At 40.4% G+C, this 25695-nt stretch overlaps 1 protein-coding gene and 1 long non-coding RNA gene across 20 annotated transcripts in view; one reads left to right on the top strand and one right to left on the bottom strand.

Annotated features, from left to right (window-relative positions):
- Positions 1-25695, bottom strand: part of LOC125244735 — an 88799-nt gene that overhangs the window by 21014 nt on the left and 42090 nt on the right. Inside the window, exon 4 of one of the 2 annotated variants that reach the window (XR_007179373.1) lies at positions 1444-4858. The exons of the other annotated variant lie outside the window; for it this stretch is intronic. This is a non-coding gene — a long non-coding RNA (uncharacterized LOC125244735). Of the gene's footprint in view, positions 1-1443; positions 4859-25695 lie in introns of those variants that run through there. 2 annotated transcript variants of the gene reach the window in all.
- Positions 1-25695, top strand: part of sox5 (SRY-box transcription factor 5) — a 251157-nt gene that overhangs the window by 197179 nt on the left and 28283 nt on the right. For 16 of the 18 annotated variants that reach the window (XM_048154934.1, XM_048154936.1, XM_048154941.1 and 13 more), the window contains 3 exons: positions 13860-13946; positions 17145-17317; positions 18909-18977. In XM_048154934.1, coding sequence (XP_048010891.1) covers positions 13860-13946; positions 17145-17317; positions 18909-18977 — 329 coding nt within the window. The remainder of the gene's footprint in view (positions 1-13859; positions 13947-17144; positions 17318-18908; positions 18978-25695) is intronic. The other 2 variants (XM_048154947.1, XM_048154946.1) reach the window with 1 other exon arrangement.

The raw sequence follows: 25695 nt of genomic DNA, 5'->3' as shown, positions 1-25695 counted from the left end.
CCTCAGTGCTCTTACTGTACTATGTCAACAATTATCTCATATTTTTATGTCTCCTAAAGAATTTTAAGTTGATAATTGAGCTCTCAAAGAGCAACCTTTGAGCAATAAACCTTTCCTCTGGGCATATCTGTTTAAAAATGATGCAATCCAACCTGATAGACAAACAGACGCCTTCTGAATAAAGTTTTTATCTCTGTTTACTGAATCTAGTGCAACAAAACACCAGCTATTCTAACTCAGCCATTACAGCGCTACAGATTTTTCTTAGTAGCGCCGTCAGTCTTTACTGAGAAAAGCACAAGATGCCTCCTTTTTTCCGAGGAGACGGTTGCATGCCTGTTAATTTGTCTCTGGCTGAATCCAAGTCAGTGTACTTTTCTTTGAGGTTGGCAAAACAGCTGAACACATTAGAGTTAACGGGGCCCTATTGTGAGCGAGCCATTGTTCCAGCGTATGAAAGGCACATTCAAGTCAGTTGTATTGAATTGTTTGGGTCTGCCTTTCAGTTTGTATTCTTCTGCTGCCTTGCACAAGACAATCAATAGGGATGAGCCTTCTCACTGGATGGGTGATATTAGAGCTGAATGCCGCTTACGGGATGGGAAAAGCTGTCTGAGGACACACACACACACACACACACACACACACTTAGAGCCTTTGGCATAACAGCGCTGTGGTCTTTTTTTACTTTAAGTGTGGGCATCGGATTAGAGACTTGAGATGGACGTCTTTGTGCATTACTTATGTGTGTGTGTGTGTGTGCGATTGTGATTGTGTGTCTAAAGTTTTGTTATTGACCTCCTGGTGTGGCATTAAGAAAAGCACAAAAGCCGGAGGTTCATGAATTAGACTGTGGCTCCATAGCAGGGCCATTATAGAGCTGACTGTTCCATAGCCACACCATTGTGGCTCAAGACTTGGACAGTTGCACACAGCCGTCATTGACGTGCATGAATTGGAAATGCTCCTGAGCCGTGATGGCTGAATGCAAGGTCTGAACATGAGGAATCCATATATTAGCAGCTCCGTTTGCCTTGCTGGATTTAATGATGTGCCTGTGAATTGCATAATATGAATATCGCTTATGGAGATGTGTAGAAGATGACTGATTTCGTGAGATGTTTAAGAACTTCTCTGTATGCTAGTGCACACGCAATCGGTACGGCGAGGCAGACCCCTTAAAAAATAATCAGTTCGCACAAATAAAGTGAGTTCTTCACCGTTTGTTTAGTTGTTAAACCTGTAAAGCTCTCAGACGTTGAGCAGTTGTGTCATTCTTATGCTAATTTGCAGAGCACACCCATATCTATTAACATGCTAATTTTATTTTGTGTGTGTTGGCATTTTTGAAGCTAATGCTAAATAATGGAATACAATATCCCATGAATATTCATTGCAACTTTTAAAAACTGAGCGAGCTCTATAAAATATCACTCACCCCTCTCTTTGATCATGCTTTAGTAGATAGAGAGCTTTCTGAATCTCCATCACAGCACTTTTTCCCAATTGCACTGGTGGCTTTTTGAAACACTGTGTGTGTGTGATTTCTGAAAAGGGAATCAAGGCAAGAGGAAATATGGCAATAGCAGGCATGTGCGTATGGTTGAACCGCTAGGCTCTGGCGTGCTGTTGCATTATGGGTAATTGGGGGTCAGTGGTTGTTGGTTATTTTGATGTGGCGTTAGAGGCCTTTCACATGGCTTGCAAATCCCTTCCTCATATCCATTACACGCCCCTGTAAATCTAAATCTAAATCCATTCACTTCTTTTCTAACACACATATACACACTCACTTGAGGCTCAACAGGGTTAAAAAGGGATATGTAAAGTAAATTACAAAGCAGATTTAGGTGTATTTGCTTGGGTTGGAGTAGATTAGAACAAACAGTGGATGTGCACAGGCCAAATGTCAGAGGCTGCTCACCCGCACACAACATGTCGAGCACGTACAAACACACACTCACAAAAAAGTCTTTGGTAAAGGTAAACACACACAAGTCAGGACATTTTTCTGTAGAAGTTTGACTTTAGGCCAGAAACAAGTATGCAAACTTCATTGGCTAATGCATTGCAAGTGCACAGTCCTGTTGCGTACACTTTCACAGTGCGCAAGGAGGTGATAGTTACTTTCAAATGACTTTCTCATTAAACTGGAAGTGTTATATTTGCAGACGGTATTGTTTTCCCCAAACCCCAAATCCCATGTCAAGTCAATTCCACTGGTTAAATCAATCATGCAGTCACTTGTCAAGAAAAGTGCAGACTTTAGTTCAGAGTTCAGAAATATGAATGGATCTGATCACGACAAACCGTAAAGTTATATATCAGAATGTGCTACCAGTACTATACTTAGGTTTTAAGTTAGGGTTAGGAGTTAGTATGTGTAGGCAAATACCACATGACAAATGCAATCTTAAGATTTAGCAGCATTTTTTTTTTTTAAATATCATGCATTATGTCCAGGTAGCTAGCTAAAAATGCTAACAGTTTGGCTAACATAGTAAAATTCTCTTCAAACTGCTGCTCCACCTGACAGTAGTCAACCTTGCTCGCTATTGCACCCCTGGTGGTGATGCTAAGAATGCATTTGCATTGTATTGTCAATTGCAAAAAAGTTCAAATATTGTGCAACCTAGCTTGCACAGCCAGAAGCATTTGCTTTCATGTGCTTGAGTATACTGTGTTTCAGGCCGTAAACTCACAACCTAGCGGTCTGTATTGTGACATGCATCCTTTCAAGTGAAATGGAGAAAAAATGTAGGATGGGAACATGGTCCTGTGCATCAAAAGTTCTTGCGATTGATTGTAAGAAAGTTGCGGGGGTTTAAGCTGACTAAATGATTGGAGGAAACCAGCATACAGCATCGGAAGATCAAGTTATGACATTTTGATTTAAAAAAAAAAAAAATTAAAAATGATATGCACAGATGAATAATTCAAAATAAGATCAACATGCATTTTGATAACAGATAGGATGAATTCCATTTCATGCCGAATTTAATGTGATGACAAACTAAGATCTTCCCCTGGGGATTGTAAACACAACACAGTCTATTAATGACTCTCCATCACATACTACACACTCCATACTACACAGATGCTCCACTTCCTCGTCTTGAGTGTATGAGACTGAAGGCCGGTAGTGGACACCAGTAAGTGAATGAAGCTCCGGCAGGGGGTCTTTGAACATGAGGGGGAGCCTCAGAATTAACCCCAGCAGTCCTGTGGTCAGGCATCACACTTTGAAATGAAGCAATCTGTCTCTGCTGAGCGGCCCTAGGTCAGCACCCTTCGGCCTGCCAGAAAATAGGCCTTTTATTTGAGCCAGATGTTCAGAAACAAGCTAGGCGGATCCCAGTCCTCCCTCTTTCCCTTCAAGTGTGTCTCTCTCTGCCTTCCTTTGCTCTTGGACTCCTTCCTATTCCGCCACTGTTTTCATTTTTTTTCCCCCTCCCTACGCCCCTTCTCCTGTCCCATGGTGGCGGTGCACCCACCATACTTTTCCAGGAGAGAGAGCTCTAGCCTGGCTGCACGCCCGAGCCTGATCCCCTGCCTGGACGTGGGGACCGCTGGAAGACTGAACAGGTGTTCTCCACTTTTTGATTTCAGTGCATTTGAATTAATCCTGTCAGCTCAGCTGTTAAAACAACTGTCACCCCCAGCTGCTAGTCATTTTAGGCTGGATCTGACACACTCCGCCAGTCTACGGCAGTCGCCGATGACATACACACACTCTCACCGTCTGTTCCCTGGCCCATTGTCACGGCCACAAAGCGATCTGCACACGCACGTGCATACACAGACGCGTACGCACAAAGGAAATGCCTCGGCACCTCAGCATAGTCCAAAGAAAATTGAAATTGAATGTTAAAACGTTGTTTATGATATAAAGAACTATGACATAAAGAAGAAAGCAGTGTTCAGATTGGGCTTTTGTAAGACTCTGTTTAACACAGGTTGATGAGGCCTGATAAGGTTTTTTACCTAGCCATTATTGTGTATTATTACATGTGAGCTGTACATCAGCAAATTTATATGTTTATCTAAATGAAGACAGAGACGACTTATAGACACATTTAAAAAAGACTTTTTACATTCAAATTTATAAATGTTTTTATTTATTTAAATTGAAATGTATTTATGTAAATGTATTTCTTTATTTACATTTAAATTCATTTATTAATTAATTTTACTGTTTAGGGTGTCTCCAGAGGGATATTTGTCAAATTTAGGTCATTTCTGGGGACAATTTTGTCCTCCGACTATATCTATCTTCGTAAACCACACAAGGTCGCACACATCACCCGTTTCCTTCTCTTTCCACTATGTATATTTTTAATTATTGCCATGTAAACGTTAAACCTCCGCTTCATCTCCCCATCACCTCTTCTCGCCCTCCTCTGCTCAGAGGTGCTGTGTTTCAGAGAGTGCTGTTCCTGTCATTCATTTGGATCTTTTTCAACCTCCTTTTCTTTCATCCGGATTCACATACCCCTCAGATACAGGTTACACATTCTGGCAAATCTTTCTCGCACATTTAAATATCTGTTTACTTCTTTTTAATGCCAAGAGCACAGAAAAACGCAGTGGGTTAATTACTGGTGGATGATAAATGGTTGATCAGAGGGAGTGTTCAGAAACTTGGGCTGTTTAGTTTTTGCCCTGCCTTCCCTTTTATATACAATGCCAGTCGAGAGGGAATACAAGTTCAGGTGTGTGAGGAAATGTAGGATTCATTAGCTTCATTTAGGGCCAGCGCTCCAACTCTAAGTGTGTCAGGTTTCCAGTGTTTTTAAGTGATGAATTCTCTTTCAGAGGGCCGGGCCATGTTCTAATCTCCTCATAAAGCTGTTCTTACCTTTAAGAGAGAGAGAGATAGATTGAACGCAAAGCAGAAGTAAGCACTCTTTCACAATAGAATGTATAGTTTGTCATGTGTTTGGTATATTTGCTTACAGGCTTATGACGTTTCGGGGACTTTGGACCCCAGTATGCACACAACAGCAGGAGAACAGAGTGAGGTCGTGGATTTAGCCCCCACCACTTTGTTGTTTCTACACAGATAAACCTCTTCATACTTCTTTTTTTGTGCAATGCTGTAGTCTTTTCCAACATTTTTTGTTTTGGGTCTCACCACAGGCCCATCAGTAATGCTTAAGTAATCCATCATTGTTGCTTTTGTAACTATACATGTACATATAACCCTGGTTGAGAATCACTGCATTACAGTGTGTTTCAGTACTGGGTACCGGGATAGTGTACGCAATTAATATTTTTATCTGATGACTATATTTGAGGACCTCTAAAGTGCCGCGTTCCAGTGCATTTAATATGTTAACATTATTATGAGTGCACTGTACAGACTCGCACAGTAGGGGTTTAAATAAACGAATTAAGATGAAACAGGCCGTTTTTGCTGTCCCGTACCCCTGCTGGTGACTAACCAATGGAAATGCAATATAGCTTATTAGTGGGCAGTTATTCCCATGACCAAGCTTATCAAGCAATCAAAGTTTTAAGTTGAAAGCATTTACCGCCATCCCCCACCCTGTCCACCTCCCCTCTTCCTGTCCTACAGATGAAGAGAAAGAAGGAATCGAGTTGAGGGATGTGCCGGGTGGTGGCTGCAGGGGTCTGACTGGTTTGCTGGGCATGGCCAGCTTCTTGGGAGCTGTTAACAATCACCTAATGGCTCTCACATGGCTACCAGTATCTTGGAGCAGTGGAGCCCACACAATGCCGGCCATTCTTACGGCAAGCATTTTAACTGCCCCAGGCACACAGAGACAACAGCAACAATTAAATCCAGTGTAAATCCGGAGTGCGTTAGGGAAAAACATGCCTTTAGATTCCCTACTTCCTGTTTGCACAGGTCAGACGGAGCCATTTTCCTCATTGATAAGCATGTGTCCTTGCCTCCATCAGGAAAAAAGGGGGCGTCCATGAATACTTCACAAACTCAGAAATGAAAAACAATGTGAAGAGGAAGCAAATTGTAATATGGGTAATAACTGTTTTCATTTTTCATTTGTTATGACAAGTTTAAAATGGAGACTTCTGAGTGGGTCTGCCTTGGTTTTTTGTTTGTTTTTTGTTTTGTTTTTTATTATTTGCCTCCAAAATGCAAAGTAGCACTATCATGTCAGCATAGTTTGCCTGTGTGTGTGACAGGCCTGTGACAGCTGCTTTCTGAAAGCCACAGTACACTTCAATGTGACATACAGCAACTGTGATTTTAACAGACACCGTGGCCTCTGCCTTGCGCTTTGACAAATTTTATATATTTATTTCTTTACTTATTTATTTATTTTCAACCGTGCTTCTCAATACATTTCAGTCCGTGGTTCTTGTGATGCAGACTTTGTGATAGCAAGTGTTCGCAACCGTATGTGTATGTGTGGGTTGCCTCAGTCCAAAGCTTTTTTTTTTCCCCTGCTGTCCCGCAGTTAATGCATCAGAGACTCGGACGAACACGTTGTATTCTTTTGTTGTCATTTTAAAGTGATGTAATGAAAGCGGGTGGCGGCAGGGCCCCGGGGCTATGACAGCTCTCTGCTGACTGGGCTGCGCGCGAGACGCGCTGAAGAGGGGTTATTGCCACGAGACAGATTGAAAGTGTCATTTTCCATTATAGAGCACACGGAGGAAGCACAAATATGCCCTGGCCTACTTTAACAGGATGCCTTTGACAAGAGAAATGTGTGCGCTCCTCGGAGAGGGGAGCCCTGAGCCGAGATTAACCCTTTCTTCTGACATACCACGGCATGAGAAATTACGCTCTTGTCGGAATCTGGTTGTAGTACAGATGATCCATTAATATAGGAGGTAGTGTAGTTCACTCAAAAATTAAAATTGAGTCACTTTCATGTTATTTCAATCCCATGTGACTTTCTTTCTTTAGTGGAAAGCAAAAGGAAATATAATTTTTCCCAATAGATTGAAAGCGCAGGGGGGGAAAGTCACAACCTCTTTAAATGATCATGAACTTCAATTATACAAAGTAGGTTCCCTCAGATGCAAAACATAAGCCTCACTGCATACTATATTTCAGACCTAAGTGTCTGCTAACATCATATGTACTACTTTTAGCTTTTAAGAGTTTTGAGATGTTAATCTGTTAAGGCTAATTTACTTAGTCTGCTACTTAAAAGCAAAACTCAACAGTAAGCCACATATGGAATATAAAAAGGCTTGTTTTATAACTGCATTTGTGCACATTAATTAATTTCTGTATGTATGTACAATTGCATATATTTGTGCGTGCTTGCGTGTGTGCGTATCGGTAAGCATGGCTGATACTCAGATGTATGCCAGCCAGATTTGAAGTCTTGGACGTCCTCAGAGAATGTCTTAATTTTCTCAGACTTTCTCACACGTCGTGATGGTTTTGCTCACATTCTTCTTCACAATGTCATGCCCTCCACGCAGTTATTTCAATCTGGCAGTGTAAATTTGGCACCGCGCAAGAGGTGCCAGAATAAATTTGGCGGGAGTTTTGGTTCAAATCAAATTGGACATAAGCACCCACAACACCATCTGTCAGAGAAGGATTGCAGATATGTGAAGGGCACAATTCCGTCAGAGATAAACGACTTTTTCAATTTGTAAATCTCACCCTGCAACTTTAGTTGGGAATTATTTTCTATTAATTTATGGAAAATTGATTTAGCGTCATCTAAGTGAGGACTAGAGCTGAAGAGCACACTTTGTAGTGCTTGTGGGACTTCTGTATAACACTGCATAAATGTAGTTTACATGCAGGTTTTTCACATATTTCACATTTCTAAAATATTGCATTAATTTCTGTAAATTGTTCGTAAAACTCACTGCCAGTTTATGTACAAATGGGTTTGCAAACACTTTACAGTTTACACTATTCTGCTCGTGTTTCATTAATAAGACACATTTAAATGAGGAACTATATATAGTTCCATTTACCCATGATGTCATTGTTCTAGAACAAAATCTTTTTTTTTTTTTTACTGTCCAAAAAAATAATCTGTACAGATGGAGAACAAACGTTTTTTTTTTTTTTTTTTTTCAGGCAAGGTGTTTTTCCTTTTATATTTTGTATTACAAAATTGTTCCTGTTACCCTGGTGACTGCTTTTGAAGGGTGTTTAACATCCTGACCTTTAACTTCATCTCTGCTCTTTCCGTTGACTCCACACGCTTTACACGTTACGACTTCACACACACTCTAAACTCTCACCTTATCTCACTCCATCGCGCTCTGTCCCTCCACGTTTCCCTTTTTCCTTTCTGCTTGTGTCACCTCTCTGAGGCAGGAATGTTTTTTGAGCGAAAAGAAGAAAGAAGACATTCTCTGTGTGTGTGTGAATGTTTGTACAGAGTGTTGCTAAGCGTTGCCTTTTCCTCCATCAGCACACATAATTGGGACTTTTAGCTTGAATGGCGGCTTTTGATGAGAGATTTGGTCCGATGTTTTTTTTTTTTTCTTCTTGCTCTGTGCGTTTCTAAACTCACAGTCTCGCAGTGTCTGCCGCACTGGGAGAAAACACGAGTGACTGCCGATGTTTGAACGTCCTTTAGAAAGAATTTTCAACGTGGTCTCTGGGCAAATAACAGCCGTACATAAATTGATCATCAAGGGTGATTATAATCATCTTTTCATTTGACAGGGGAATTCAGGAGCAGAGTTTGCACAGCATGTTTGTTTCTGAATCAAACTTCTGCCGTTTGCTTTTTAAAATCTCATGAACTTTTTTTAAACATGACATCCTAAATGACTACTGATCTGGACTGCATTAATTGATTACAGTGTTTTAGTCATAAAGGCAGTAATTAATCACTAGTTTAGAGATTGAAACTCATCTTTGTGTGTTTGTATTTACTCCTCACAAAGATCTAAGCGCAGCTGGACTCCTGTGTGTGCGCGTCTCGTGATGGACATATATACTGCGCTGAACTCAAAGTGTGTGACGGTCCTTTCTGTCCAACCTTAGATAAACTAGCTGGGTGCTTGTATAATTGGTTATTCAATCCTGACCTCTGTGGCGACTGGGAGCTGCTGCAGCGTGTTGCTTTCTGCCAAGAGCAGTCAATGTGGAGCTTGTTCTGGTGCTGTGTGCTGGGCCGGGCCCGAGCCAGGGCCTTTCCTGTGAGCCCTCCCCACCCGCGTGAAGCTGGCGCTGGGACACTGGCCCTTTTGTTGTCCACTGTGGGCCTGGCTCTCCTTGTCTCATTCCCCCTCCGTCTCCCCACTTTTCTCCACTCCTCCAAAACCAACCCCCGCCCCCTCTTTCTTTTCCGAACAAAACATCTCATTGGCTTTGCAAATATGAGATAATTGGAAAAATGGAGTTGGCCGGGCTGAGTCAGAACGTTTGGGCAAAAAATAGCATCGCAACGGCAAGGCTTAGAGAAACAGAGAGTGAGTGATGAAATTATTTGTGAAGTACAGAGCCCAGACCGCCCTAAGTTGGACCATGGTGTGTGAAAAATGAAAGTGCGCTCGGTGGTGGCACATCTTGAGTGGTTCTTCCACGCTTTTGGGCCAGGTGGCTGGACATCTTGGCTTCGATTCTGCCAGCTGCTGAAGTCCTCTGGAGCCAATGAACTTTAATAATGCCCCATAATTCACCTATTATTGTCAGATTAACTTCCCCTCTCCAATTTTGGCATGGTTGGTGTGGTGGTTGGTGAGTTTGTGATCTCATATTCGGTTTACAGATGAGTGTGTGCGACCGAAGTGCTTGTTTGTCAGATCTGTCTGCCGAACATCCTGTTCTAGACAAATAGAGATGTATGAGTAGGGACAGTTCAGGCCGGTTGATGGTCCAGGTGTTCTCAAAATTGGATCCAGGGACCCCCAGGGGAAGGAGTGCTAGAATATATATCATTTTTTTCTCACCACTGCCTTTAATTTGCTCACTGTTTTTGCCACTATTTTTTTTTAAAGCTGCTTAGGATTTCAAATAGGATCATTACAAAGAAATAATAATTTCTCACTTTGTCTTTTAACAAACATTTTCTCTCAATCAGGTCTAACTGACATAAATCTAGGCACACACACTCCATTGCTCTGTGTTTTTCCACTGTTCTCTTTCCGCTGTACCCCTCAGGCACTGTTAGTCCCACCAAAAATGTGCTCCCCACCTTGTTAAGGGTGCATACGCAGGGTTCCACCCAGCTGCCACAAACAAGACCTCTTTACACTAATGCATACAAGCTGTGCTGCTGTATTGGAAATAATGGGACCAGTCCCAAAGTTTCTGCCCTTTCTCACTTCTTTTTGTCTCTTTTATGCACACATTTCCATTGCAAATAACCTATTCACATAGCAAATATTAGTTTTAAATATGCAGTTAGTATGTTTATCTTTTATCTTTATAGAACATTTTAGATTGCTCATTTAGACTTAAAGGGTTAGTTCACCCAAAAATGAAAATTCTGTCATTACTCGGCCTCATGTCGTTCCATACCCGTAAGACTTTCGTTCAGCTTCGGAACACAAATGAAGATATTTTTAATCAAATCTGAGAGCTTTCTGTCCCTCCATAGAATGCCTTTGCAATTAGAACTTTGACGCTTCAAAAAGTTCATAAAGATATCGTAAAACTAATCCATATGAATTGAGTAGTTTAGTCCAAATTTTCTGAAGAGAATTCAAGAGACTTGATTGCTTTATATGATGAAAAGATTGAATGTAGGCTTTTATTCACATATAAACATTAATCAGAGACATAAACAAAAGCTTAACCAAACCTGCTTCACACGTGAGAACAAACCTCTTGCGGAAGCTCAAATGTGCTCCATAACAGGAGAATGAACCTCATTGGTTCTCGCACGTCAACCAAACATGCTTGAGCTTTCGTTTACCACAACTGATGTGTGAGTTGATGAATGTTTATATGTGAATAAAAGCCTAAATTCACACGGTATCAAATAAAGAGATTGTATCTCTTCAGAAAATTTGGACTAAACCACTCAGTTCATATGGATTAGTTTTACGATCCCTTTAGGAACTTTTTGAAGTATCAAATTTCATCAGAAAGATCTTCATTTGTGTTCCAAAGTTAATGAAAGTCTTACAGGTGTGGAACGACATGAGGATGAGTAATTAATGACAGAATTGACATTTTTGGGTGAACTAACCCTTTAATGGAGTTTTCAGATGGGTTTTATTTAAGTATTAACTTTTTGCAGTAAGTGTATAGGGCTATAACATTAATATGGTTAGTTTTGATTTTTTTTAAATATTAGATGAGAGATGTTTGAGTTCGTATAGACTTTTCATTTCAGAATTCTGAGCATATTGTGAGATTGTTGTAGAGGAGACATTTCAGATTAGTTTGGCATTTTCTTTAAATTTGAGATGCAGGACACTCCACTAAAATTCTCAATCCATTTAATATCTTCGCTATCGAGAAGAAACAACTGGGATATTAAAGTAGTCTCATTTGTGATTTTTAGTTCACTACACTCAGAGTCTGTATTATTAGTACACTTATATGCTCATATAAAGAGGCTTATTTTAGAATTTTACAATTCCAGCATATGTTGTTTTTCATATTGAAAAAAAGAAAAAGAAAAAAAACAACAACATCACAGGCTGAACTGAAAGGTGCTTCTATCAAAGGCCCGCAGAAAAGGGGCGCCGCAACAGTCCTTTTCTTCCCAAACCATCAGAGAGAATGAAGAACGAGATCAAGACAGGGGAGCTGCCACGAAAGACAGATACATCAGCATATCTGCTTCCTTCTCTGTCCATTTTGCAGTAAACGATTGCACAGATCCCCGCTGCGGGCTGTCACATAAAAGAAGGCTTTCTATTTTTATTAATAGTTAAAGTGAAGGAGCTGTCAGCAGGGACAATAGCGTCCATGTTAATAAATAAAAATAATAACTATTATGGTGCCACGGTGAGAGAGAGGGAGAAAGTACTATACTATACACAGAGAGAGAGAGCAGGCAGGGGGGATAGACGGAGTGGCCATTTGTTGAAACCTTTCGCTTGTCAAAGCTCTTGGGCTTAAAAGCCTCTGTCATTGTTACGCACAGATGCCAGAATAGAGGAGAGAGAGAGAGCCGAGGGCTAATAACACCTGTTGGGGTGACAGTGAGACAGCTGTCAGTAGAAACAGCAGCAGTGAAGGTGATTGGCTGAACGGTGAGGCAGTGCGTCCATAAGACTGTGTCTGTTATAGGCTTGAAAGTGTCAGACTTTGAAGTCCAGAGGCAAGACCAGGAACGCAAAAGATATTCAGAAATACACAAGAGGCAAGAATGCGACAAACTTTAAATTGCAGACATGCCACTGAGGAAGTTTGAGCACTAATCAGACATGAAATATTTGGCAAGTCTTCTTCTATTTGGCAAGTCTTTGAGTGCAAGTGTGTGTGCCGCCCACCTGGGGCCTGTACAGTCTATCAGTCGCAAAGACACAGGTTAGTTCTCAGTGCATTAACTCCAGCTGAATTGGTAATGGTGCCACCTGGTGTTTTTACTTTGGTGGAAAAGAGTTTAACTGTATGTATGTTTGTGTATTTTTGCTTTTGGAGATGTGAATTTTCATTTTATCTAAGGGTTTTAGTGATTAGGATTTAAATGAGATGTTTTTCAAAACACCATTTATCATATAAAAACATGGAATCAAACACATGACCTTTAAATTGCAGGCGTCATGCTTTACTGTCTGAGCTACAGGATGTAGAATGACAAAAAGAAAGGATGAAAATTAAATGGAAAGGAAAAGGAAAAGGAAATCGTAATTGAATGTAAAGTTCATGCGTGTGTGTATTTTTGCTTTTGGAGATGTGATTTTCATATCCTGAAGGGTTTAGTGATTATGATTTAAATGAGTCTGAATAAACAAGTTAATGAGAGAAAGGTGTTTTTTTAGACACAATTTATCATATAAAATGATATGGAATCGAACCCTGACCTTGCCTTTGCAATTATCAGGCTATCTGGATGTAGAATGGCAAAAAGAATGGATAAAAATTAAACGGAGAAGAAAATGCAATTAAATGTGAAGTGTGTGTATTTGGTTTTGGAGATGTGAATTTTAACATTCTGATAGGTTTAATGATTAAGATGTAGAGTAGTCTGAAGAAGAAAAAAAAAAGGTCTAAAGATGTTTTTCAAGACGACAATTATCATTATAAAATAATATGGAATCAAAACCATGACCTTGCTGTTGCAAGCATCATGCTTTACTCTTTGAGCAACAGGATGTCGAATGACAAAAAGAAAGGATAAAAATGAAACAAAGGAAATCACAACTGAATCTAAATGTGTCTAAAGTTGTGTGTGTAGTTTCTCAGGCTGCTAAAATACTGACTGCTATCATTTACCACAAACACACACCTTTGTGTCTCTCTCTTCCTCTTGTTTTGTTTCATATCGCAGTTAATTGTTGTGATGGTGATGCTGGTACTGGTGTGTGCATGTATTTGTGTTAGAGAGGAATACAAGGGGGGTGTTGAGAGTTGTTGTAATTTTCCTCTCTCTCTCTTGTTTGAGACGTCCGTCCTTGGCAGGTTAGTAATTAGCGTGTGGGGTGGAGGGGTTAGCGGGTCCGTGGGGTGTATTAGAAAAACAAAGCGCACAGCCTCGATAATGTGTCCATTGTACCCGGTGCATTAAGAGCCTCTTTGTGTTAGCTGGAGCATAGGGCTAATGATTGGCTAACAGCAGGTGAGGAAGCCGCTCAACTCTCTCTCTCTCTGTCTTTCTCTCTCCTTCTCTCTCTCCATCCTCTCTTCCTCCTGCCCTACTGTTGGTGCCATTAGAGAGACGGGCCTTTATTACAGCAAATGGACTTTAAATGAGCTATATTGTGATGTTGCCTGCCCGTGGTAATTCTCTCTCTTTCTGTCTCTCCCTCCCCTCCAGAGGCCCCAAGTATTGAGAGGCTGTTGTCTAAGGACTGGAAGGACAAGCTATTGGCCATGGGTTCTGGCAACTTTGGAGAGATCAAAGGTAAAATAAAAGACTTTGTGTCTTCATTTGACCTCTGAGTGTATGCATGTTCATGTTCGGCCATTGATATAGCTGGTGTATCTCTTTTTAGCACTACAAAGGTATTCGCTATTCCGATCGGCGATTGGGTCAGAAGAGCTGGTTTTGCGGTTCTAACTTTGAATTGTACCTATAATCATACTTATAATTGTACATATCAAATGTCACATCTTCAAGCGTTCCGAGAGCTCAGGTATGCTAATCCACCTAGCGCTAGCCTCTTCGCCGGCCCCGGTTAATGATCTGCTGGGATGACTTGCTAAGCAACAGCCTTGCTCGTGTTAGCACGGTTAATGATACATCCTGTTAGGTCACTCAGCCGTAGCGAGAACACACTCCACTGTCACTTTAACAAGCCTCTGTACACCTTCCTCACACTAGTGTTCGCGAGGCTAACTCTGGAGTAAATGTACTTCATTAGGCGGCTCAGAAATATTTAATCAAATGAAGCTTGTTCACGCTCCTGGAGCAGAAAAGGGAACGCCATTGATCAAGCCGTCAGAGCGGTAACCCCACTGTGATGACATTTTAGCAAGAGAGCATCCCCGCCATGATCACCGATGACTAGTGGTTGGAAAGGGCCCTCACAACTGTCCTCTCTCTGTGTGTGCGTACCCTTTAAGATCAGAAATGAGCAGACAAATGTGTAAAAAAACAAGTAGGTCATTTTAAACGTGGTGCTGTAAGCAAGTTTTTTTTGTTGTTTTTTTTTAAATATCACGTTTTAGCCAATCAGGAACATTTTCAGTCTGTGAATAATTTTGTAAATTTGTTCATGTTTGGGTTTGCTTACATGTCTTTGGGAATGGGTTTTTATCATGAGTGTGAAGTTTTCAAAACAGTGGAAGTTAGTAAAACAGCTCAAATTGCTTCTAGCTTCTTTTATAAAACAATAAAAAAGAATTAAGCACAGAAATGTTTATTGTATAAAGTAAATTCATTACATGCTATTTTGCCACTAGCAGATATATTCCCTGAAATTAAACCACGGTTGATAGTTGAGTACTGCATAGTGTTATGGTGATATAGAAATATATAATGTATTATCGCACAGCTGAAGCACTCTATTTACCAGCATTGTATGCATTTTATACAACAGATACTGTATAAGAGAATTGTACTTTAAAAAGTCGACTATATTGTACAGTAAAAAAACAGTCTGTGTTAACCACATAGGAGATGATTACAGAGCGAAAGAGGCAAAATGAGAGAAGAAAAGATGGAAAGAAAAGTGGTAATGGACAATAAGAGCCTCGGGCTAAGCTCTTTCTCTCTTTCTCTCCCTCATGTAACACAGTACTGTGCTGCTTTAGGGATTTATCTTTTAAGCCCAGTCATTAATTAGCAGTGAGAGCTGCTTGACAGGTATTACATTGTTACAAATTGGTTAATTACTGTGGTTTGTGACATGAGGCAAGGCAGTAAAGGCAGCCTTAGGATGTTTAGAGAGAGAGGAAACCACTTATTGATCCAGAGCTGAACTTTCAGTAGCCGAGGTAAAAAGCCTTCGGTTGTGATTGATGAGGCTGGTGTGTTTTCTTATGTATGTGTACAAACACCTTCTGTCAACTCTAGTCTTAGGGCATCTAGAGTATATTGTGTCACAAGTTCAGTCACATTTTAACGAGTACATCTTACTGACGGTCTTACTGAGTGGGACGTGCAAAGCTACAAATACTTCTAAAACCAACTTGTTAGTAGGTTGTCTTAAGGAAGCCCTATATAATAATAATTTAGGGGCATGTCCACCAACAATGATCAGTGGATTCTTTAGCATTCATCCTTGCGGTTAAAAAAAAAACAGCTGGACTGAGTGCAGGAGCGTCAAGATATGTTTTTAAAAATGTTTTAACTCGACACTTTGCTATATGTGTTCTAACCAGGTGAGGATTTTTTTTTTCTTTCAGAAAACAAGAAATTATAGATTTATATGTGTCAGAAAAATATATTTATATTTGTTTAATGTTAGGGTTTATTTACAAAAAAATACAATTTAAATAAAAAAATACATTATTTGCAATTGCTGGAAATTCTCTTATGAAAGCTGTGAATTCATGCACACATTCTTGTTAGAAAACAAAGACATACAATGTATGACTCGTTTGATGCTAAAATCTAAATTAATCTCTTTTAAAGCCCCAAATTATTTAAGTAAATATTTAAAATTAAAACATTTAAATTGAATATTTAAATAAAAAAAATAATTCTACCGCAAATGATTTTGATATTCTAGCTATTATCAACTGGCCAGAATTTTGAGACCGCAATAGATGTGAAGGACGGTTAAGAAAGAAAATCTAGATAAACCTTTCTGACCCATCCCTAGTATGAGCAACAGGGTCTCCGAAAAAAGCGAAGAAATAAAGATCGCTTTGATCCCTCTTTTCTCTGGAAGAGTCGTCAGTTTTCACACAAGGCCCTCCCTTGTCCCAGGCCAGCTCGGATGCACACCCTCTTGTGAAAGCCCAGTCTGGGAGCTGTTAAGGGGAGCTGCAGGTTTATTTTTCCAACTGGCCGCCTGTGACAGTTGCCTTTATTGTGCATTGTTGAGTCTGTGTGTGTGTGTGTTTGTGAAGGGGTTACAAATGGAGCCTACTCTCACCTTCCTGCCAGGGCAAAGGGTCAGGTCAGCTGCTATGACTCCTTTCTTTCTCTAGCTTTCTTCATCATCTGTTTTTCCCTGGTGAGGAATGTGGCCCCTCAGAAGGTAGAGGCCGAGAACAATGGGGGATTGTGGGCTGTGCAGACGTGTGTCTGCGTGTGTGTGTTTTAACACAGATATATGACCTCAGACGCACAATTGCACACACATGAACTCATTAACAGACGTGCTCATTTGGACATTTGAACGCTTTAGGGGTTTAGCACACACACAAACACACACACACTATTTGATTGGTGGTAGTCTGGGGTAATACCGCAGTACAACGACATCCTGTCGAGTGATTTAGTCTTCCCCTCCTGCCGTCTGCTCTGGGGCTGCTCGTATGTCAGAGCGTTCTCATCTTTAGCCGAGGTCGGAGGTCAGCTCATGCTAAATGTGTAGCGACGGCTAGGTAAACACCAGGGCGATAGCACATCTCAGAAGGAGCACATCTGGGTACAAGGCTTCCTCGACTAGCTCTTTGACCTGTGGCCTGTGCCCTTTAACCCCTACAGGCACCCCGGACAGCCTGGCGGAGAAAGAGCGCCAGCTGATGGGGATGATCACGCAACTCAGCAGTCTCAGAGAGCAGCTACTGGCCGCCCATGAGGAGCAGAAGAAACTAGCCGCTTCGCAGATCGAAAAACAGCGCCAGCAAATGGAGTTGGCGAAACAGCAACAGGACCAGGTTAGCACATTTCATAATCATTTCAAATCTCAAAATTAAATCAACAATTATTCTGCACAATATGTACTCAAAAATATTTGTGTGATTGATTTGGCCTGGTCATCTACTGTAGGTCCTAACCAGGTACATAATCAAAGACTATATAAAGAAAGACGGTTCACTCCTATTAGTAACGAATGGGAGAACTGCAACGCGCAATATGGCGGAATACTCTAAGTGAAAGAGCCAGTCGCTGATTGATAAAGTCATTGCATCACTGCATCTGCCGTTAGAGGCTCCGGTTCCCATAGAAACCTGAGACTCGAGCTTAGGACTGCACATGTGCATTGGCTCGTCTAGCCTGAAAAATACGCTTTTTTAACGCTATTTGAGCATAAGAAACAACATTTATGGGACAGTTCATGTCAGATTTTGTTGCTGATTTGAAATATGTTATTTAATTGTGAGTTCGCCAAGCAGTTTATGAGATTTCAGAATTCCCCCATTCAAATAGATAGAACTTGGTATTTGATGCCCGAAATAGCTGCCCGGAGGTGTTGCAAACATGGCTGAAGGGGTAAACAGAATTTCCTTGAAAGGGACTTTGCACATAATGCACTAAAGCTTGATGTTGTACCCAATGAAATCTCATTGGTCAAAAATCCTGCTCCAATTAGCTGGATATTAATAATACATTTGTTCTTATAGGCTGTAATTTTGGAAATTTTTGGACAGGAAAATGTCTGGTGCTTGAAACTTGTCTCAAAATTGACTACTTGATGGGTTAAGGAAGCAATGTATATTAGGCGGTTTCCAAGTTCTCCTGACCCTGATCGTACATGTTTCTTAGGAGGCATTTTCATTAAATGCTTTTTTTGTGTGTTCATAAAAAGCTAGATAAAGCACAACTTAATGGAAAAGAATGCAGAAGTCTTGAGACACATTTTTTTTTTTATTGACAGGGATTTTCCGACACATTTGTTGTGTTAATTAGAGCACCACCGCTAAAATATTCAAATTAGTATATAGTATGTTGTTGGATGACCAGTATATTAATCAACCACTGTGACCCATTCCTTCCTCTTGTGTCTGATTATTGTGAAGAACATTTAAATCGCACAGAACAGTGTTATCAGCGAGTGAATGTGTGTATGGAGGAGAGGTATGGGTGTGTAACATTCTAACATTCTTTACTTTGAACCATATTCACAAAGAAACCTTCTGTTGTCTCCTTCCCCCATAAGTGTGTGCGTGTAGCGCTTAGGTCCCCTCCAGCACGCAGGCAGGAGACTAAAGGTGTTTGCATACAGAAGAGTGTGCTTTAGCTTTGTTGTGTGTATAGTTGCTTCTGGGGAGCTCAGTTTTACAAAAGAAAACAGATCTGTATTAACACATACACTAACACACCCCTGTACACACACACACAAAATGCTCCAGGACTGGGCGCAACTCCTTGGTAAATATGTATGAAATACAAAAGCACACCCAAGAGCTTCAAACACACTGTTTACAGTCACCATACATGCATGTGACCCCCCTCTGCACAAATAATGTCCTCTCTTGTTGGAAAAGAGTTTGACGTATTTGACAGTTTGACATGTTCTGTCCGCAGATTGCACGACAACAGCAGCAACTTCTGCAGCAACAACACAAAATCAACCTCCTGCAGCAACAGATCCAGGTGAGTCTATATATGTGCATGTCCACTTGTAAACTTGTACATGTTTTGCTTTTTTGCTTTTGAACAGTTTTGTTTGCGAGATGTCGCAGTGCGAGTCACTTGTCACAATGACTGTGGGGTTTCATGACAATCAAACATTCTAGTCCACCAATCAGCAATCAACCTCACAGTCAGCCAATCACAGACAAGCATCAGTGCTAGTATGCAGAGTCCATTCTCATAGTCCTTTTTCTAGAACAGTCAAAATGTAGCTACACAACTGAAGACAATGATTGGTCCAAAGGGTAAGAAGCAACATTATGTTGCCTTCTGAAATACTGTAGAGATCTCAATCCTGAATGCATTATGACAAACTCAGCTGAAAAAAATTATCCAAGATTACTGACGGATTTAAAGGGTTAATTCACCCAAAAATGAAATTTCATTAAGTATTAACCCTCATGTCGTTCCAAACCTGTAAGACCTTCGCTTATCTTCAGAACACAAATTAAGATATTTTTGATGAAATCCGATGAAATGACCATATTCAAGGTCCAGAAAAGAAGTAAAGACATCATTAATACAGTCAATGTGACAATTTTAGAGATTAAATTGTTTAAAAAAAGTTTTTGTTTAAATATTCTCATCGCTTCAAAACATTAAGGTTGAACCACTGCAGCCACGTTGACTATTTTAATGGTGTCTTTACTACTTTTCTGGGTCTTGAAAGTGGTCATTTCGTTGCTTTCTATGGGAGATAAAAAACCTCTCGGATTTCATCAAAAAATATCTTTAATTTGTGTTTCAAAGAAGGTCTTACAAGTTTGGAACAACATAAGGGTAAGTAACTAATGACAGAAATTTCATTTTTGAGTGAACTAACCCTTTAAGAAACATTGATTATAAATATTATTATATAGTTTCACAAAAAAAAAGAAAATTTTCCCCCAAATTTGTGCATGCTGCATATTCTTAAAGATAATCATGTAGTTAGCTTAGCTATGTTAACATTTGAAAACAATTCTTCCATGCACTTCGAAAAACAGACTCTTTTTTTGACAAAGCTTTTAGGTTAAATAGCATGTCAGCTGCTAGCTATTTGTGTGGTCCTCAAAATAGCTGCCAATGAAGAGCGTCTCAAATCACTAAAGAGGTTCCATTTGGGGTAATATGCTGCCTATATAGGCAGTAGATAAGCAGTGCAATATGTTTTGGAAAAGAATATGTATTCAGTCATATCACTTATGCAAATCAACTTGTTAGTATGATCGTATGATCTTTTAAATAAATGTGTAGGTAATGTCCTGATGGCAAGAAGCATGTGGAAAACTAAACAGACACTTTTTGATGGGTTTGTCCCAGCTGACTTATACATGGGGCAGAGAGACACTGGCCTTCTTTGTGTGTGCAGGTGTGAAGCGAATAAAGGCTTTGTGTGCAAGAGGAGATGAGATGATTCTAATTTGGTTGATAAAATGAGACTTAGCCTTGAGAGGGACTCCGGCAGTTTTGGCCAGGAAGCCACATCACACTGAGACTATTCACACACACACACACACACACACACACACACACACACAGAGAGAGAGAGAGAGAGATCACTGCCGTCCGCTGGACCCCTGCCATTCTCTTTTAGTGCCTGACTGTGTGTGTGTGTTGCAGCTGTGTTTGTTTGTGTGTAACATGTTCATACTACACAGCTTAGCCTGAATATGTGTATGTGAGACTTATCTGTGTCTATTTCAAAATCTGTATCAGCTCATGTCCTTATGTATGTTAGTAGCAGCTGTGTGTGCGTCAGTCCCCAAAACACGTCCGCTTGGGTTTTTCTAGCCCCGCTCGTCGCTCACAGAAACAAAGCTTCTTTTTCCCATGACTTTGCAACCTTTTCCCAAACAAGCACTTCTCCATTCAGCCTAGTGGAACAATAGTTTCTCACAGTCAACACGGAGGAGGAGGAGGGGGGCGAGAGGAGGAGACCCTTGTTATGGGCCAATCATATATTAGCCCTAAATCACCTCCTGAAAAGCACACATTTGACTTGTGTCTAACACACAGGCCGCTAACATACTCTGAGCAAACACTTGCGTCAGAGACAAATATAGCAGTCCTGAACTTTTAGAGTATGTTTAGAGTTTATTACAAGATGTTACTGAGGTCAAGAAAAGGATTCCTTGTTCAAAAGAAGGAAAATAAGCTTTTAAGTCAACATGAAATGAAAATTTATCCTATTTACCTTTTTTATACAATTTTCCTGGTCTTATTTTGAACAATTATTCAATACATGTCATTTGAAACAACAACAAAAATGTTTCTTTTATCATTTTCCTTTTTGGCTGACATCATCTCTTTGACATCACTTTTTTGCCTTTATCCTCGTCAAATAATCTGTTTTACTCAGGTTAAAAAAAAAAGTCTCATGAAAGTCAAATGGCTTGCTAATGCTGTTTCATGTTGACTTTAAAGTGAAGGGCCTGTAGAACCTACATGGACATTTCAACTGAATTCCGTTCCTGCAGCGCATTCAAAACTCCTTGAAGAGTTAGTTCTCTCCTGAAATATGCACACACTTAACACATATATACCTCTCAGTGTGGGGCCACTTCTTTAGGCTCTTGGGGGTAACATGCATACACACTGTTTCATTCCTATTAAAGCTGTGTCTCCACTCAGCACCCCTGACGGTTATCCAACCAGGAAGACAGGCTCTTTTGGATGAAAGAATACACCTGCCGAGAACCATGGAGAAGCATGAGACATGAAATGCAGGATACATATAATGCATTTCCATGCTTAACAAGAGGTGTAATGTTGAGAAAGACCTGTGGGCGCTATGGCTAGGAGCTGCCCACTGGTCCAACCTCCTCCTGTGCTCCGCTGTACTCTAACACTTTCCCGCTGTCTGTTCGCTTTCTCTCATTAGCAGCCTCCTTTCAGCACACCTCCTCCGGCTCTGCGGGGCATCGCGCTGGTGTTAGAAAATTTCCGCTAGCCAGCGCAGGGGCCGAGATGAGGCTCCTCCGCTGTCAAAGTGGCAGTTAACGCAAGTAGCCAGACCTCCCATGAGGAGCTGTTTTTTGCAGACTAATTTGTCGTAGAACGACAGTCATTTAGTACAACGGCATTAGCCACAGCTAACAAAACGAGCACTGCCGTCACGTGTTTTAGCAAACTAACTGGTTTAAGTCTTCAGACACCGTGGCGACAGAAACCGGTGGCTGCTTATAAAACACATATTAGAGTCAACCTACATTTCGGGAAATCTAACCTAATAAAGAGCTTCCACGGCAGTATCTTATACATGTCAAACACAGCATGATCGCTTCATAACTCAATCAGACTCATTTGCCATGCGTCAGTGCCTCCTTGAGATCGTAAATTCGTTTTCCCACGGAATGAGAGTTAAAAAGAAAACGGTTGAGGAGAAAAAAAGACAACAGGAGCGTTAGCTCATCAGAGTTAGACCAGGTCCTGTGCACAGGAGCGGCTAACCCAATTGGCTGTGTAATTGTTTAATTTGTCTCATTATACCTAAATGAATGTAATTGGTGTTTTTCCTGCATGAAGTGGCCGCACTGGTTGTGTGAACTGGGCTTTGTGCAGCGCTGCGAATGACGATAGGGATTATGGAAGAGGGGGGGTCGCCCAACACATGTTCCCGATTGATATGAGCCCTTATTCTTATTATTAAGAATATTTCAGGTGGCATTTCAGAGTTCGTAAAGGTGAATTATGTAATTTCTGCACCATTAGCATTATCAGTTGTTTTTTTGATAGGACTTTAGTGTGCACGTGTCAAGAAACTCAACCTACAAATTACTCACTTAAAGTTGATTCTGCATATTAAGTTCAAATTAAAATAACAAAATTGCATGTTTAATCGGTACGTTTTTGTGGCATCTGTAAATAGATTTTTATAGATTGACTCCAACTTTACAATGTCATTTTGCCATTAAAAATACGGAAATGTTTATTTTTCATGAAAACAAGGAATATTTGTGTCTGTGTGCTTGTTCTGATTCTATTACCTGTTCAGTTTTCCTAGAAAGAAAACAGCAAGAGAGAGACAGGGAGAATAATGTGTCAGACAGACATGCTCATTCAACACTTATTTGTAAGTAAAGGTTTGCTACAGGATCAACAAGACATTGAGCAAGACAGAGAATGATGTAGGAAGTTCAACCTCAAAAGTAGGCATGCACAAAAAATTCTTCAAAGTGCTAAACAAGGAAGCCGAAAGGAGAGAAATTAACAGATACAAAGTGTTATACGTGTCCATTTCCACCTCTACTTCCTCTCCAACCACCGAACAACTGTGTGTTACCTAAGCGACTGGCCCTGAGCAGCATATAACAGCCTGGTGTGTGCCCGTGTATGCGTGTCTTCATGTGTTTGAGTGTGTGGGGAAGGCTTCTCTCAGCCCGGTGGTTGGCAGCTAATGGGAGCTATTTGAGGAAGGACACACAGGCAGAGGAGCAGATGGGCCCTGCGTTATGCCCACCTACAGCGGGCGGCTGACGCACCTCCTGCACTCACACCTAATGGGGGCCTAATAAAAGGCTGGCTGTGCAGACACAGGCTCGCCACTCAATTTCATTAGCCACTAATCAGCCAAAGGTGCCCTTGGCTCACGGAAAAGGACCGTTCGCTGGAAAAAAATGAGAGGCATACTTGAAAAAAGAAAAAAAAAAGAACGAAGGGCATGAGTGAGAAAATGGACATGCGTTAGCGATTTGAAAGAGCAGGGTTGTTGTTTTGGTGGGGTTTAGAAATGCCACGTTTGTCTGGAAACCGCGATCAGGCATGGAGAAGAGAGATCAAGCATTAGGGGTAAAGCCACATGACCTTGAAGCAACTCTCTATTGGTCTAGACTTCAAATCCCACCCGCTTATATAGAGCAACAGTCGGATGTCTGACTGTAATTTATATATATATATATATATATATATATATATATATATATATATATATAGAGAGAGAGAGAGAGAGAGAGAGAGAGAGAGTATTTGATTTTTAAAGGTAATGTATAAAGACAAACCTACTGGAGAGCCGAGATTAGCTAATAATAAATGTTTGTGTAGCCACAAGTCAGTGTGATTTTTCAGCTTAATTAAAAAATCATGTTTAAGTCCAACATTCCTGGTCTATAACTAAACTGCCCATAATCCTAAAGAGAGCTGTTACTTGCATCCAACAATCCAAGTCGTTGTTACGATGGAAACGAGAACTCAGCAGTGAACTCCTATAGAGTATACTACCTCTATCCTCAGGTAACTTTATTGCAAAAATTATTTGCAAAAATACACTTTCAAAATTATTGTATTTTATAAATATAATCAATCATTATAATTGTATATTTTTACATTTTACTTTTTGGATTGCATTGTTCAAAGTGTTTCATGGCATGCATAATTCATTGCATCATAAAAGACACTTGTCTTTTACTCAAGTTTTTAAATATCTTGTTTACAAATTAAACTTTATAATGCTGTCACTCAATGAAAGAGCGTGTTGGTTTGTCTGAAATCCCAATGGACGAAATTAATGGGAACAATACTAAAAAAAAAAAAAAAACACCAAAGTTGCTGAAACAGCGACAGTAACTGTTGCACTGTATTAGGTCCCTGATAGCACACCCTAAGGTGACGCCTTACAATTGTTGTGAAGTAACACTCTCTTGAACAAGATAACATTGACAGCTTCCTTTTTTAGCCATCAATGTTTAACCAGGTATATAATAAGCCGAGACACTTAATAAGCAGGAAGTACATCCATGTATGCAAAAGCTGCATGTTTGTTTGAGTGTGTGCGCAATCTCAATCATATCCACCAGGGACTGTCCTTTCGTACTGATGCCTGCACCAGACTGGCAGTTGTCGCAGGCACTCTGTAAAAGTTAATGGCCTATGCCCACATCCACGGGGCTAATATTAAGTGCCAGTCTGCAAGTATAGTGCGTGTGTGCTAACGCTGCTATGCAGGCGCAAATTAATTATTAGTTATATGGCTATGTGTCCCCTCTTCAGCGCGAGGTCACTGAGGCCCGCCTTTAATTGCCGGAGCATATGGCTGGAAACAGATTTTAGCGGTGGGACTCGTTCTTAACCACCGTTCTTGCACACATTCTCAGATGTGAGCCATATTGTCAATGCTGGCAGCTATTGTTTCACTCATTTACTTCTTAGAGCAAATTACTCCCTAATAATAGCTCTACCTTAGAGTTTTTCTCTCCTCCGTGCCAGCAAACCTGTTCACACTGCATATGTTAATTATCTGCACATCTTCATTATGTTCAAAAAGCTTTAGGTTCAAGCTGTGCCGCCTGGCGAGAGGCTCTGACTCAGTTTTGTGCCAACTTTCCACTTTTTCCCTTTCCGTTTGTTTCTTTCAACATTTTTTTCTTGCTCTTTCACTCTCAATCTCTCTTTTCTTATTAACTAAGAAAGTTGCAAAGTTAGCCACGCTCTTGTTTGTGTTATCCTTTTTTTTTCCTGTCCACCATCTATTTTTCTTGTGGCTGATTAGAGAGTTCTTAAGGTTCTAGTTGTATTTGCTGTAGGTTTTATTTATAAATAGATAAATAGTTAAGATAAATTATGTATGTTGTATTTGTACTGTCTTTATTGTGGAGCTGGTCTATATGACAATTCACAAGAGACTATTTTGTCTTATTTTAAAACAAGTATCATCATATTGTTTTTAGATGTCAGTTCTGAAACCCATTTCCGAGCCAGTTAT

This window comes from Megalobrama amblycephala, linkage group LG14, assembly GCF_018812025.1.
Source record: "Megalobrama amblycephala isolate DHTTF-2021 linkage group LG14, ASM1881202v1, whole genome shotgun sequence".
Lineage (NCBI taxonomy): Eukaryota > Metazoa > Chordata > Actinopteri > Cypriniformes > Xenocyprididae > Megalobrama > Megalobrama amblycephala.
This window is presented reverse-complemented; position numbering and strand designations above follow the sequence as displayed.